Here is a 16,406-nt window from a genome sequence, read left to right on the forward strand (position 1 = left end):
GAAGAAGTATCCTAAATATAACAACCCTGTTTAGTGCCTGCACTTTTATCTCATCATCTTCTACACGACTGAGATCATACTTCACTCTTAATGCGCTGGGCTGATCTCCGGAATCTTGAGGCTCTTGCGCGAGAAGACAATTATACGGGCTGATATTGGCTTGTACACATACCGCCGCTGTACGTTTACCGGTGATTGGGTGCCAAACGAAAGCTAGGCGAATTATTTATAACAATTCATGTTTCGTACACCCTTCCTTACTGTGCCCTTTTATGGTCCAGTTTCGTTTACTGAAAAATATAAATCCGCAACACGTGTAAAAACATTGATAAATCTCGCCTCCTTCCAAAGAAAGAAAAATAACAAAGAACGAGAAGGATGCTACAAGAGCAGTAGACAAACGACCCTCTGTTTGCTACTTCCAGCCTTTGCCCATGTGCACAGCGCCTGACGCTAAGTGCCCTGCGCACTTTGGCACGACACGCCGTTTCAAGATCAGCTACACGTGCATGCGTGTCTGCGCATTCCAGACCACTAGACGTTGCGAAAGGAACGGAATATACTTCCCCGTATAGTACTTCGTTCTTTTATACTAGCTGCCTCGACCTCGATGTCGACGTAGCAACTAGACGATCGACGCAGCGCCGCGGTTATCCGAGCCCCACGCCGTTACACGATCGCGCACATAAACCCGATCCCCGGTAAAGTGATGCACCGGCAGGTAACGTGACACCATTACACAACTTCGCTATCCTCGTGCATTCGGCAGCGAGATTTGCATGAGCACGTCGCAAAGTGTCGATCGGTCCCGTGTCGCCGGAAGGACAACAGCCATCACTACGCCGAGGTAGAGCGCGAGTGAGGTCCCGGAAAAACTGGTTGCCCCCGCTCCCAAAGTGCTCACGTCACACGAACGCTCGCTTGAGATAGAGACAAAGGGAAGGGCGCGGAGAAGGCTGACGTTATTCCGCGGTAAAGAGCTTCGCCAGCTGTGCTCACTCGCCGTTGGCGTTCTCCACGGACGGCATACCAAGTAAGCCGGAGACCCGTCCTGCTGCCGGTGTTGCCACTTGCGGTGTGCGCATGTTTTGCTACCTGCCTATCTGCATGCCGCATTATGTATTAGTCTTCGGGGGTGTGCAGACTGAGTGCGTTGATAACGTTATGATTTAAGCTATAAAATACTAGAAACTTGGTACACTTGACAGAGAGCCGAAACGTAACAGGCCCAGCTCGTCGGAGCCCTCGTGGTTTTTGCCCTTTCATTTTGTTTGGTGTGGTTAGAAGCGTACCCGGTCATGCAGCTCGTCGCTGGTTGATACTGTGCTGTGGCAGAATCGTGACTATGCCGTGTAACTGGAAGCCGTGGAAAAGCGGAAGCAGTGAGATTTATGGTAATTCCAGGGCCACGTACCACACCATTGAAGATAGGTGTTCGTGATGAAGACGATTCACTACCACTGGCTCCAGGTCACTTCCCTGCTGAGAGGGAATCGGGCTTGTTAACACGGAGACCTCTAGGTTTGTTCTAAACAAATTCACACGGAAGGAACCTTCAAAGCACTGTCTGAGTGGAAATTGCGACCAGACGAGGAGGGCTCTTTTTTAGTTCGTGCTGACTGTGGGTACAAGAGGGAAACGTAAAACGAACCTTTAGACCTGAGTCGCTTTGTTCAATTTCGGGCCTATTACATTGATCGCCTCACAACTTCGGCGCTGAAAGTAGCTACGTTTTAATTCTGTAGCGACCAAGAGTTATAATTGCATTTTACGTGAAGGAGCCTTTCATGTGGGAGAAGAAATTGTGGCCTAGAAATATCAGAGATGAGAGCAAGGAACCAACAGAAGCAAACTGCGAGATTTCAAGTATGTCTTGTACATAACATATAATTGTGCTGTGTGAAATTACCCGTCAACGGATACACTGGCGTCGTTCACGGGGAAGCGACCCCACGAAGAGACAATCCAGATAGGCCATGTGCACAACCAAAGCGGCAAGTTCCCAAGGACCTGAGATGAAGCGTCGTGGATCTGCTTGGGACAACCGGCACCGCGGTCCGGACGGGCCGTGGGCTTGGCTCGTGGCTTCGGCTGCGGCCTGGAACCTCTTCTGGCTGAGCCTACTGCGTCGTTCGGGAGGAGTGATCTTCGTGGCTCTGGTGGCCACCTTCGGAGAGAGCAGGGAGAGGACCAGCTGGGTTATCAGCCTCAATATGAGCCTCGCTATGCTACTAGGTAAGCGGCCTTTCCAGCACTCGTTACATTTATTCATGCGTTAGCATTATACCACTGCCATCTTTGAAAAATGAATAGTCCGTCCGCCTTGACTCTAAGTTTGGGCCTGAGTGGAATCTGGAGAAAAGAAAAAAAAATAAAAAAAGACGCAGTGGCCGTCTACTCTTTTAGCTGGATGCCTCAACACATTTGATGGTGGTGGTAGGGGTTATGGAATAATACTCAAAAAGGAAGGAAAAATAATTTTGCCGGCCTTGGCAACTGGTATCTAATATCTTAAGCCATGAGCTGCGGCTGGAAGAATAGAGTAAGAAAAATGATAGCGATGAGAAGTACAGAGGGGAGCGACATCAAGAAAATCAGGGGGATCTTTTTACATTATTTACAAAGTACAAAAAGTGAACGAGTTCGTGTCGCTCGCACGCAAGTTTCCGATCAATACATTTTCTCAACCACGCCGTGAGGGAAGAGATGAAGAAGAGTTCCTACGCGTACTCGTATACAAACCTTGGTGTAAGGAATGTCGGAAGGGAATTGGGTAGCTGCGCCTGGCCCTTCGCGACTGGCAGCCTAGGGATCTTCGTCGGTTGCGGCGTAGGCTCCTTGCCATTAGGGTATTTGCAGAGCATACCGTCGTCACACTCGTCGCTGCTTCGTTGGCAAATGGTGGCTGCTGCGACGCGCGTCTCCCCTTTAAATATTCTCTTATCCAACAAATATCTGTTCTTATAAGGCAGTGGTGACGGGTCAGCAAGAGCTAGCAGGCTGCACCGCCGCAGTGGTGCAGTGGTTAGGATGTCCGAATACTGCCCGGAGTACCCGGGTTCGATCCTGATCGCCGGCGGTTGTGTTTCGATTGAGGTGAAACGGAGAGGCCTCTGTTATTGTTGCGACTAAAAAGAAGGAAACGAAGATGCACCGGCCTGCCCACTTGCTGCGCCGCCACCGCTGCCTACAGGGTAGGATTGAGAAAAGGAAGAGAGAAAGACACGCATCTCAGCAGCCGTCGTCTGTCTCTGAAGTGGCTGTGGGTGCAATGACGGCAGGCACAACGGATGCAAACACCGAATTGCTTTTAGATGGAAGTGAAAAGCTAGGTGCCCGTGTGCTGTGCGGTGTAAGTGCAGGTTAAAGATTCACAGGTGATCGAAATTACTCAGTAGCCCTCCACCACGGCGTCTTTCATAGTGTGAGCTTTGGGACGGTGAACCCCATAAACCACACTTTTTCCCTTCGCAAATGCAATGCGCAGTATCTTACTGCAATACGTAACAGGCATGAACGTAAACTGGTATATAGGAAAGGAAAGGCGCATTACCTGTCACACACTTGGTGGACGTCCGAACCGTAAAAACATTGCAGCGGAGCCCTTGTAACCTTACGTGCAGGAAGGCGAAAGCCAGGGAAGCCCTTGTAACCTTAGGTGCAGCAAGGCGAAAGCCCTTTGGCTGCCCTGCTGTGATTCTTGGAACGCCCCTGATTCCTCGACAGAGAGACAGAGAGAGATACTGCCAGACGCAATCGCATTGTCATCATTATCATCATGGTCATTGTCACCATCATTCAGAGGAAAAAACTGCTGGGAATAATTGTATTGTCATCATCATGATCACTGTAACCATCGTTGTTATTATCGTCATTGCCATCAGTGTCACTATCATCATAACTATCGCTATCCCTCTTTTCACTGAAAGTATTTAACTAAATTACTATCACTATTTTTCTTGAAGGCTAGGCAGAATATCACTCATATCCCGTTGACAAATAATAACAATAATAATAATAATAATAATAATAATAATAATAATAATAATAATAATAATAATAATAATAATAATAATAATAATAATAATAATAATAATAATAATAACAACAAAAATAGTAATCTTTATTTAATGTGCGCAGGAACAACCATATGGCCTTTGTGCTGCAGCACAAATAAGAACAAAAAACTTGCACGAACAAGCTTTACACGCACAGATGAAAGACAAAAAACAAAAACAAATAACGTATGAAATGGAACTTAGACAAAATGAGTCTTAGAGAGAATGAAATCAGTGATTAGTGTGGCTTAATTGCAGAGCGCATCGCAATAAGAAACGATAAATATAGGAAAAGAACAAGAACAGTCGTTGACTAAAGTAATATAGAAATGCACAGAAAATAAACCATTCCAGGGGCAACGATTGCGTGGTCCCTAAAACACAAGCTAGAAATACATGAAATACAACAAAGAAATGCGATTGAACGCGGGATAGTCAGATTTAGATATAAAGTTTGAAAGTTAAAATACAAATAAGAAACGGATAAAAACAGTTAAGATACAGACCGCATTGAACAGGAGAAAAAGCAAAAGGGATGTAAATTCAATGCTTAGGCTAGCAAGTGGAAGTTATATGTGATAAAATACTATTACAATACAACGCTATGAGTGTTCAATATAAACGAAGAGAGCGAGTTTCGGAAGATTTTAAGATGTAGACAAAAATAATTAAACAACTTCTGCATTTTTACCAGAGGGGAGTGGGAACACAGAAGAGGAGAAACTTGAAACGGTCTGAATTTCCTAATGCTCTTTCGCGAAACGCGCAGTAGGATAACTCTATGAGCTGAGGGCACATAATGTGGCCATGAAGGAGTTGTACGGAAAAATTATATCTTCCCTGACACGACGGCAGTTAAGAGAAGGAATCCGTGTGGAGCGAGAGCAGGAAGTAGCTCAAGGAAAGCGATATTGAAATATCCGTAAAAACTTTCGCAGTACTTTGTCAAGTGCCATTCCAGACATACGCGTACTTCAAACGCGGCAAGCATATAGACAGGTACAGCTTTAAATGGAAGTGGGGCACGGAACTCTCTCGAAAGCCTGCAGATGAAACCGAGTGTGCTCATAGCCCGCAGAGCGATGTGTTTAGTGTGAGAGGAGAAGCTGAGGGTACGGTCAAAAAGTACACCAAGGTCATTAATTTCATCAACCATGTCCAACAGCGCAGAATACACAGAATAAGGGTAGAATGAGTTGTGCCTTTTACGAGTAGATGAGACAACCGTAGTTTTGTAAGAATTGAGAGAAAGCCCATTCTGCACGAACCAATTATATAAATCAGATATATATGATTGCAATGACGCAATGACAAGCGATCTTGAAAAGAATGTAATACTTTGAATATTTTTATGTCATCTGTATAAAGGAGAAACGAGTAGTTATCACGAAGGAAATGATATTAATAAAACAATTAGCTGTAGTTCAGCTTGTGGTTAAACCTGGAGTTACGCGAGAGCTATCTGCATGCCTACGTATAGGTTCAACTTGAAAGTAAATACATGGGTTTTGCACATAGCAGTTTACTCTGTGGTTTCAGCCTTATTTTTGCCATATGGGGCACTTTTGTCCACTAAAGTGCGATGAGGCGAAAATCTCTATCGCGCGGTGGTCCGAAGTCCTTCATTACGGCCCCTCTTTCTCTCTGTTTTCACTCCTACCTTAGCGATGAAGCAATAGCGTAAGCTACCAGGCAACATATAATACGAGAAGGGTTCAACGCTGCTGAACTGAATATGGAGCGAAAGCATTAGCTGTGGGTGACCGAGTGTTCTTCGCGGCTGTTCAAGGTCATTCGTGACTGCGGCCACGGAACACGCGACGGGCCCAAACCTGGCGTAGTATTGCTTCCGCTATAAAAGCCCCACTTTAACCGAGCGTATGAACGTGCCTCGTGGCCTAGGGATAACGTGAATGCAAGGGTTTTGGAAGGCTGATTGTGATATCACTCTCACATATGAAAGGAGAGACTCGAGTTGGCAGCTCCTGCCGAACGTAATGTCAGGAAGCCCTACGTCCAGTTAGTGCTCGGCTATGTCGGCTGCCAGCCTATACCGCCTCTCATGACTTCTTCTTTCTTCGCTCTTCGGACAGGCAAGGACAGGCACTGCGAAATGGCGAGGCATGGATTATGCATTACAGCGAAGGAGGTGTTAGCCGAAGAAGGTGCGGCAAATTTACAAACCTGGCAAAGATGTGCCTACCCCTCTGGAGGCCACATTGAAGCGGTAATATACCACTCCCCATAGGGAGTGGTAGATTACCCCTCCGCATAAGGTTAAATGAAAACACAAACAAAATTTCGAGCGTTAAACGTCAGCTAAGCATACATCAAAAAGAATTTTACATTCCTTGTGAACAAATATCAGCGTCTCGCGTAATGTTAGGAAAAATGATCGACATTTTTGTTTTTCGTCGAAGCTCTTACGACTGCTGATAGCATGCTAAATGAAATTGAAACCAGCTAGCCGATCATAGCAGCAAATGACTCTTTTCTTTTTTTATGCGCCGTATCCGAACAGCTGAAGCCCCAACGCACCATGCCGCTATTCTCTCAATGTGTCGAATACCTCAGTCTGCAGTTTAAACCTTTCGTTTTCTTGTGACGAAAGGTAACAATATAAATGTATAGAATTTTGCACCCCTGTCTTTTCATTACCCTACCTAAAGGTGTGAAATTATAGCAACGCCACAGTCGTTTGATACTTTTCACTTACCCTGACTTGCGCGTCTCACGAGAGTCCTTTAGTGGTTTCATATCCCACTACTTCGGGAGGCGGCATGGGTGGCTGCTCCTGGCCCTACGGGACTGGGAATGGTAGGCCCCTGCCGTTTGCGACAGGGGCTCGCCTGCCACCGGTGTTTCTACCAGTTGCAGGCCGTCATTGCGCCCGCCACCATTTCTGTGGCGGACGACGGCTGTTGCGACTCTTTTTCTTTCTTTTCTATTTTCTCCTCTGTCTGCACGAGGCAGCGAAATTGACTCAGTATGGTACTTATGCGTAGAAAGTGAGAATGGGGAACCATTTGATTTAATTATGCTCATGGGCCTCCACTGTACATGGCGCTCAAGAATGGCTGGTTATCTTTATGATAAAGGCGCACTGCTTGACCGAATTTATTTTTGGGAAGCGTGGACAGGTCTTTAGCAATTCATAAAGCTGCTGCAGAATCTCCCGAGTGGCTCTCAAGACTACAGCCTTTGTTGTGTATGCGTGTATTTTAGTGTGTCATATGTAAATAGCATATGTAAATAGCGTTTTGTGTGATTTTTGTTGATTTAGTTTTCGTGAAATGCAATGTGTCACGACCAGGCAATAAAGAAAAAAAATCTACAGAGCCAGTATCAGGCCCGTGCATTTTCTTTTCCTTCCTCTTACAGTCGCAACAACAGTACTTCGGTAATGCTTTCAAATAATTTCCTATGCATGCAATATACATTGCGATAGCAGCTTTTAATGAGGAGCCTATTAGTGTCTACCCTTCAATTCACTCATTTCAATGCGATACAATTCCAGTCTGTCAAGTCTCATTTGGCCTCGCGCTTTTCCAGATTCGTTACCAGGCTTCTATGACCATCATATCTCAAGGACCAACAAAGAGAAATCAAAGAGAATGCATAATGTGCTCGAAATGGGAGAGATACACGAGGGACCACACCTACGTACAATGTATACGGCACCCGGAGGTTGCAATTAATTTCCAGCGATTGTGGCGCATAATGAAGGGAAGGCAAGATGACGAGCGATAATGCTTGCAAGCTGGAGGCATACATGGCCTTCACCTTCGTCCGGCGTCAATTGCGAAACCTAGCGAGAAATATTCTCCTCTCCGCATACTCGCTGGGCGACACACTGGCAGAGTGGCAAGTGCCGGTAATACATCGAGAGGAGAACAAGTTTTTCTTATCTGTTTTCCTCCAAAGCCACAGCGTTGCTCAGATTCGAGGCGGCTGCCGTGCGAGGACGAAAATGGGAAACGCTCCGCGCGACGATTCGAATCGCTCGCCTTGGACGGCCAGATTAGCCGTTTGGGCGCCAGCTTAAACCATGTTGAAAATTAGCCGAGGTTTAACTCGACTTTCACTGATAAAGGAGTGCAAGTCGAGTTAAACCTCGGCTAATTTTCAACGCGGTTTAAGCTGACGCCCACGCGGCCAATCTGGCCGTCCAAGGCGAGCTGATAAAGGAGTGCAAAAGCACTTGTACTCCCCTGATGGGGCTGGGACAGGTAGGTCACCGCCGCTTGCGGCGGGGGCTAGCCTGCCACCGAATTTTTATCTGTTGTAGGCCGTCATTGCACCCGCCACCGCTTCGGTGGTGGACGACGGCCGTTGTTGCGGCGCGCGTCTTTCTTTCCCTCTTCGTTTTCTTTCTTCTCTATTTTCTCATCTGTTCACACGAGGCAGCGGAAGTGGCTCAGCTACAGAGCCAGTAGCAGGCCCGTGCATTTTCGTTTCCTTCTTCCTACAGCCACAACAACAACAGTGCGAAAGCACTGTTTGACATGGTTTTTGCAGTGGCTTAGTATTGAGAGACAGCGATATAGTTTGGCCCATAAAGTGTTAAAACTTTTAAAGTACTTTGTTTTAAGGTTGGGGGGGGGGGGAGGGAGAGTAAAGGCTTCTCGGTGGAAGCCTACACTTAATTCGGAACGTGTCTGAGAAGCTTAATCACTTCTGGTACACGAATTTACCCGGAATGAGAGTTAGCGGACATTTCTTTTAGGGATGCATCGTTAGTGGCCAGAAGCTAACGGCAACCCATTGGAGTAAAGGTCCCGGCGATAATAATTTGAAGTATGCTTCGCTGATAAAAAGTTCTGCCATGCGTAACGTAGCGAAAATCCGGACGTACCTTATGCATACGACAGCACATTATGCTTGTGCGCTAGCGTATGGCTCCAAGTGGCCACCATGTCTTTCCTATGGAACATGTGAAAAAATATCAAATACCAGAAGTATTCTCCGCATATGTGTGGCCGCGCCTTTACACATGTCTTCGGTTGGAATCATTATATCGCTAACCAGCGTCCGAATGGACTAACAGATAAATGCCGGGGCGGCGCAGTGGTTACGGCGCTAGACTACTGTTCCCAAGGATGCGGAATCGAATCCCGGCCGCGTCAGCCGCTTTTGGATGGAGGCGAAAAGTAAGGCGCCCGTGTGCTGTGCGATGTCAGTACACGTTAAAGAACCCCACGTGGTCGAAATTTCTGGAGTCCTCCACTACGGCGTCTCTCATAGCCTCAGTCGCTTTGATTGATTGATTTATAGGAAGGGAAAGGCGCGGTAACTGTCTCACTTGTTTTCTGTGGACACCTCAACCGCGCCGTAAGGGAAGGAATGCAGATGGGGCAAAAAGTGGAAAGAGAAAAAGAGTAGCCGTAGTGGAGGGCTGCGGAGTAATTTCGACCTCCTGGGGATCTTTAACGTGCGCTGACATCGCACAGCACACGGACGCCTCTTCGTTTCGCCTTCATCGAAACGCAGCCTCCGAGGTCGGGTTTGAATCCGGGTACTCCGGCACAGTAGTCGGGCGTCTTACCACTGCACCACCCCGGCGGGGCCATAAGTCGCTTTGGTACATTAAACCCCACAAAATCAACCAACCAAAACCAGTTTGGATTAGGGAGGGTCGCCGTCTGTAGCTGTCTCCAAATGCACGGGTCTGCTACTGACTCTGCAGCTGAGCCACCTCCGCTGCCTGATTGATTGATTTATAGGACGGGAAAGGCGTGATAACTGTCTCACTTGTTTTCTGTGGACACCTCAACCGCGCCGTAAAGGAAGGGAGGAAGGTAGGAGTGAAAGTGGAAAGAGAGAAAGAGGAGCCGTAGTAGAGGGCTACGGAGTAATTTCGACCACCTGGGGATCTTTAACGTGCGCTGACATCGCACAGCACACGGACGCCTCTTCGTTTCGCCTCCATCGAAATGCAGCCGCCGCGGTCGGGTTGGAACCCGGGTACTCCGGCACAGCAGTCGGGCGTCTTACCACTGCACCACCCCGGCGGGGAACCTCCGCTGCCTCGTGCAGACAGAAGAGAAAATAGAGAAGAAAGAAAAAGAGGGAAAGAAAGACGCGCGCCGCAACAACAGCCGTCGTGCACCACCGAAGCAGTAGCGGGTGAAATGACGGCCTACAAGAGATAAACATCGGTGGCAGGCTAGCCCCCGCCGCAAGCGGCGGTGACCTACCTGTCCCAGCCCCATCAGGGCCAGGATCAGCCACCCTTCACCACCTTCCCTCATTCAAGATCCCCAGGTGGTCGAAATTACTTCGTAGCCCTCCACTGCGGTTTATTTTTCTCTCTATCAACTTTCACTCTCACCTTCTTCTCTTCCTTTACGGCGCGGTTAGGGTGTTCACAAGCCCCGCCGGGGTCTGATAAATAAATAAATCAGGGTGTTCACAGGAACAAGTATAATAGATACTGCGCCTTTCCCTTCCTGTGAACCAATGATGATTATTATTATTACATCATCATCACCATTATATTATTATTATTATTATTATTGTTATTATTATTATTATTATTATTATTATTATTATTATTATTATTATTATTATTATTATTATTATTATTATTATTATTATTATTATTATTATTAAAAATATCTGGAACCGCATCGTTTCAGCATTAAGCTCTTGGCGCCCTTTTCTGGTTTGCGCATCGTTGTCGCCATCGCCGTTGTCCCTCGTAACCAGTTATCTGTATCGTACATACGTCTTCCTCGGATTCTTTGCCTCAATCTATCGAAAAGCTGAAACAGCTAATGAGCTGCGCTCAAATTTCGTGTTAAAAAGTACCGTAATCACCACCAATTTTTTCGTAGATTCGCCACAATACTTTTTTTTTTCTCTGCTGTCTGCAGATAGCGATATGTTCGTATCACATTAAGCTCCCCATGTGATGATGCCAGTAACTATCGTTTTTTTTTTTTCGCAAGGCTTTGGCTTCGTTTCGGAGATCTTAGGTTCACTTGGACAGAACGGACCTTCGAAAAACTCAGGCCGAGCAAATGTTCGTTTGCATGATGGCGCAGTATGTAATTCCTAAATAATTCGCTTTCCCTCTACTTTCCTCTTCTTCGGACATTAAAAGGGTATAAACTATACTGCCGCGAGCCAGGGATCGTCACAGTGCAATATTTACTTGCCGTAGTGCGAAGACTGCTAACAGCGTAGTCGGCTGAGCACATTCTTGCACTAAACCTCCTTGCTACATTTTCGCTCACTGTTAACTCTAGCATTCCGACCACCGGTTACAAATGTTTAGAAATGGAAATTTCGGGTGTTGTGGGTTATCTGATGGTTAAATAGTATGCTTTTTTCTTCTTCAATATTGAACCGTATGCTATGAAGTACCCAAAGAGGTTCTTTAATTGTACATTTTGCGGACTATACTCATGGTGTGTCCTAGCTGGGCACTGTGTGAGGATAGTTTATTAACCAGTTTTACAGAAGCCAAAAGTGACTCTGCGCACTACACACCATGATGCTAGTTGCACCTATTTCAGAAATTAGGGTAGTATGGATGTCGTATTTAAATGTTCTTATTTCGACTTGCAGAACAGGAGAGTGGCCGTTTTGCCCTTATGCGAATGGGACCTAGTGCAGGGTACCATCCAAGACGCTTAGAAAGTTTTACTCCAGTACCACTAACTCTGGTTTGTACTTTATGACCTGCAGGACCACTCTGGGGTCTACTGACCAAGTTCCTGTCGCTCCGGACGCAGACGCTGCTGGGAAGTTTCATCGTAGCCCTCAGCAGCATTCTGTGCTTCTTCGCCCGCAGCCTGACTACCGTGATCATCTTGCAAGGGATCTGCGGAGGTAGCTAACTATCGCTGTCTACTTTTGTTACCTCAGCAATGCCGCATTCTTGGATAGCTATAAAATTCATGAAATTAAAACTAGATGCGCGCCTGTTGTCAAAAGTTGAGACAGAAGGCTGCTATGACACTTAAAGCAATGACGATCAGTTTTGCGGTCGAAATTATCTTAAATGTCGCAACACACGGCTCAAAAGCGAGCACTGTGGCCTAGAGAATTTGGACCGTGGATGTAAGTTTCTTCTATGGTATTCATGCTTTATCAAATTTCGACCTCCTACATTAAAAATATCAGACGTCATTAGGGGCGCAATGCATTAGCTCTTCATCTAACGGTAAATTGATAAAGGGGCACAGAATATCTTTTTGGTGTATGCCTGTTATTTTCTAAGCAGGACGTATAAATGAGAAAACTGTACTGGTGCATGCATATGCTTGCAGTGTTGCTCCAATTCGCATGCTGACCTGCTGATGAAACTTCAATCAGCTAAGACTATTATTAGGTTATAAAAACGCACAGAAGCTTCTGAATAAGCTCTCTCCTTTTTTCATCCATTCCATAGGAATCGGCCAAGGAATCGTCATGCCGACTAAAGATCTGCTCATAGGTTACCACTTCAAACGCTACCGGGCATCGGCGATTGGCATCTACTTCATTGGCGGCACCCTGGCGGCGTTCATCTACCCGATGCTTCTACTTATGCTCGTCGAAGAGTACAAGTTGGGCGGAGCGCTGCTTATCACAGGCGGCCTGCAGCTGCATGGCCTTGCGGGATCGCTGTTCTACAGAAAGCCTCCGTGGGCTCAAGCGCAGAACGAGATGGAGGACCGAAGGAATAGCGCTGGCCGAAAGGGAAGTGCTTTGAGCAGGGAGAGCACTGATCGCGAAGTCTCCAAGTTCGCGAAGTACGCTGAAAGAGAAGATGGTCGCGCAAATGACAACGGTGACGCTCCTGTGCCAACGGATAGCGACCGGCTAAATGAACTGCGGTCTAGTGAAGCGCCTGTCATAACTGAGAGTGGCGGTGCCGTTTCTGTTACAGACGTTGCTAAGAAGGAAGGCCATGACAGTCAAGGCGGTTTTAAGAATGACGCCATGTACGGAAAGCACGAGGTCAGCGGCCCACCTACCTCAGCCGGGGCAGATGCAGCTCCACTTTTAAGTGGCGACAAGAGGTCGACAATAAACATCGTGAAAAAATCTACAGCACAGATGAACGGGACAAGGAAAGGGAGCCGATTAGCCAACTCTCGTAACTTCAGCTTCCTGAGGTATCCAGTCTTCTACATGATCTTAGTGACGTGCTCCTTCTCCGCCTTCTCGATGATGACCTTCACTATACTCGTGGACTATGTCAAAGAGAAAGGGTTTAGCGCTCAGAATGGCGCTATCTTGCTCTCCGTGAGGGCCATTGGAGACGCCATCTCGCGGCCCCTGTCCGGCTTGCTGTCAGACAGGAACCTCGTCGACCGCCGGACGCTTATGTGCGCCAGCAAGATGACAGTCGCGTGCGTGTGTGCAATTATTCCGTTCGTAGAATCTTACGCTGCGCTTTTGGTGCTGGTCGTGTTTCTAGGCTGGGGCACCGGCACGGCGGTGGTGTTATTTGTGCCCATCATGGCCGACCAAGTGGGCGTCCAAAGCATCGGCCTCTCCATGGGCTTCTGTAGACTCGCCATGGGCGTGGGTCACCTGGTCTGTCCGATCATTATCGGTGAGTTGGACAAGACGTTTACTATACTCTGTAGCCACTTGGTACACCTCTATTGTACGCGTAAGGGGAAAGGCCTAAGTGATAGATTAGAATTCTGCTGATAATCTCAATACGTTAGTTTTTTGTGTCTCAGACTGGTGCCCGCCTGTCGATATGTGGGCAAATGAGCGATTTACACTTACAGGGGACTCTCCTGAATCCTTCGCAAATGAAGCACTGATTTTGCGCTAGGAAAGTTTTTTGGGAGGTGCGGTTCACAGAGGCTTGAGCTATTTTGCCACAACAAACGATGAAACACAATATCCCACCTGAGAACCTTTCAGGTTCAAATAATTAGGAATAAAAACTACTGCGGCCTGTATCATACTTGGTACGGAGAGAATCAGTGGGTTAAAATTTTGAATAGCATTGAACTAGTTAGTTAAAATACTTATTAGGTATAGACGTAGCGCGCCACAGAATCGATAAGAGACAGAGGAACAGGAAGAATGCCATATCTTGAAGTTGATTTGCAGCCTTTTGAAGTCGGTAAATAGAAATTTAACAATACATCACCATTCGTTTTCTCCCAGGACATTTCAAGGATCAGCTTGGATCGTACGAGGGCATCTTCTACCTCAGCAGCACCGTGTCCTTCGTGGTGGGATCGATATGGCTCGCCGAAGCCATTCGCATCACTGTGCACCGGAGGCGGCGAAGACGTGCCTCGAGCGCAGTTCGCTGGACGTCCGTGCCTACAAGTGATCAGCAATCGACGCCGGTGCCTTCGTGATTTATTGCTCGGCGTTCATTTAGTGCTTTCTAATGACCGAAACAAAGGTTTGAAAAAGCATTTTCCAAGCCCGGGGCTTCTCGCTACGGAACCACTTCGTCAACCAGTCTCCCATTGCACAGTTGAGATATAGCTGTTGCTGTTGCAAAGAGCAGGAAAATCTGGCGTGAAGCTTTAAATTATGAAGCAATGAGTAATGTGCGAATGCTCAGATGATGCATGGTTTAGCCATCCCTGCGCACAGGCAGAGTGACCAACGCCGCTGACCAGTATTCACAATTAAATCAAACCAGCCTTCTATGTTGTGGCGCACGTGTACACACTGCTTATGCCCTGCATAAGCAGGGGATAGGCGTGGAAAGAAATTTCAGCCGCTCCACATGCCTACTTAGCACGTCCCTGTGAAGAGAACTCTAGGGAAGACCATAAAAAAGTTTCAAATAGAGTGGCGCGGAGGTATACGAAGCAGTTGGAAAATGTGACAGCTGCGATGACATAGGGGGCTTAATATTACTACGCTCAGATGAACATGTCGAAGAAGACGGTAGTCACTTCCAGCATGGCCTCTACGTGCTGATATCAATTTATTGAGGACCGCACTTCAACCACCAGTGAGTTGCATCAGCTAAAATACGTGGCTCTATGTCGGTAACCTTGTGTGTCCTACTGTGAAGATTTGAATGGGACGGTACTCCGAAGCTTTCGCAAGGACTCTAGCAATTCATACGCACCCTTTAATTTTCATGGTATTCAATTATGAAGCTTTCATGAACTTATGCGGAAGAACGGAATGTTCTGCAAACCTTGTAAAAAATAAAACTCTGTAGATTTAATCTTGCAGCAGACGTGACCGAAAAGGAAGGATTAGGTTAGGTAGCACACAAACACGGAAGGAAAGGAATCTGTTCTTTAAGTCTCACTGGTTGATGACTCGAGCTCAACTGATTACCACGAAGGCTTTTCAATGATTACTGAGATTGTTCTTAAGTCCTCATCATTACCTCGTTAATCCTTTGGTTACCATGAGCGCGAAGACATTTAGTCTTTACAAAGTAGCTACAGACCCCACCACGTTACGAAATCACACAGCATATCACAGCGGTTTATAGGGTCACAATGACTTGGACATAAATATTGTTCACCCAGTTGCCGAACGATATATCTGCAGGAAATTAACTTCTACAGTTATCTGAATTATACATTGACCGTTATACTTCCATGTTAGTGGGAAGCAGCATAACACAATTGAGCTGTTAATTGTCGACTCACGTATAGTCATAAAATAAGCACATTTTTTTGCATTTGTGCTTTCTATGTGTTTTTTGCACTGCTCCATTTTGGAGTTGTGGAGGTTGTGTAAGGACATTATACAGGGCAATAATGGATATACATAGCACAGCGCTATATCTCAGCATTTGTAATAAAACGCACGTAAAATATGAAGGTCCTGGGAATTGTATGCAAAATACAGCTGACATAGGCAAAGAAAAATTTTCTGCATAGAAATTTAAAGCATTTATGCTCATTTTTCTTTTAAGTGACACGGAATCATGTATTGATGCACGTGTCGCCATCGTCTGACCGCCGCTATAAAAATACCTGTATCCCACAGAATAGACAGTAGTTTAACCCTCAAAATTAATGACGCAAACTAAGCAATCCGCGCGTGACTGATGTGTCTTATTTTATGCCCAGCCTTTCGCATCTTAAAAAAAAAATAATTGTTTACAAGTCGATTATATATTCGAGCATGTCAGCGTTATTTTGCATGTTATTGTCCCAATATATAACGGCTGGGAGTGCGTTTACTTGTGGACGTTCTTAGAAGCCACTAATGCGTATTGACAGTGACATTCTTTGCTATATCCCGTATTTGTTTTGTTTCTACTCGTTTCTTGTCAGCCGAATTTAGCGACGTCCTGCCGTTGACGATGATAAGTGGATGCGCAAATAGCAAAACCGTCACACCCTTGTCTGCAACACATGACCACGGAGAAAAACGCGTTTATTTCGTGATACTGTGCTT

General features: G+C 46.3%; 1 protein-coding gene across 1 annotated transcript; it reads left to right on the forward strand.

The window, feature by feature from the left end:
- The first annotated feature begins 983 nt into the window (after positions 1 to 983).
- On the forward strand, positions 984 to 15,207 carry LOC146196528 (monocarboxylate transporter 9-like). Its single transcript, XM_084596371.1, has 4 exons — positions 984 to 2,235; positions 11,751 to 11,894; positions 12,457 to 13,608; positions 14,181 to 15,207. Exons 1-4 carry the CDS (start codon positions 1,977 to 1,979, stop codon positions 14,378 to 14,380), a joined length of 1,755 nt encoding a protein of 584 aa, XP_084452497.1. The 5' UTR covers positions 984 to 1,976; the 3' UTR covers positions 14,381 to 15,207.
- Positions 15,208 to 16,406: the final 1,199 nt, after the last annotated feature.

This window comes from Amblyomma maculatum, chromosome 3 (assembly GCF_055883805.1).
Source record: "Amblyomma maculatum isolate TAMU_Amacu chromosome 3, ASM5588380v1, whole genome shotgun sequence".
Taxonomy (NCBI): Eukaryota; Metazoa; Arthropoda; class Arachnida; order Ixodida; family Ixodidae; genus Amblyomma; species Amblyomma maculatum.

Bases quoted from the DNA above. Each gene is read 5' to 3' on its own strand.
- LOC146196528 (XM_084596371.1), top strand. From the start codon at position 1,977: ATGTGCACAACCAAAGCGGCAAGTTCCCAAGGACCTGAGATGAAGCGT. The intron at 11,895-12,456 runs GTAGCTAACTAT...TCCATTCCATAG, and splicing joins CTTGCAAGGGATCTGCGGAG to GAATCGGCCAAGGAATCGTC. The intron at 13,609-14,180 runs GTGAGTTGGACA...GTTTTCTCCCAG, and splicing joins GGTCTGTCCGATCATTATCG to GACATTTCAAGGATCAGCTT.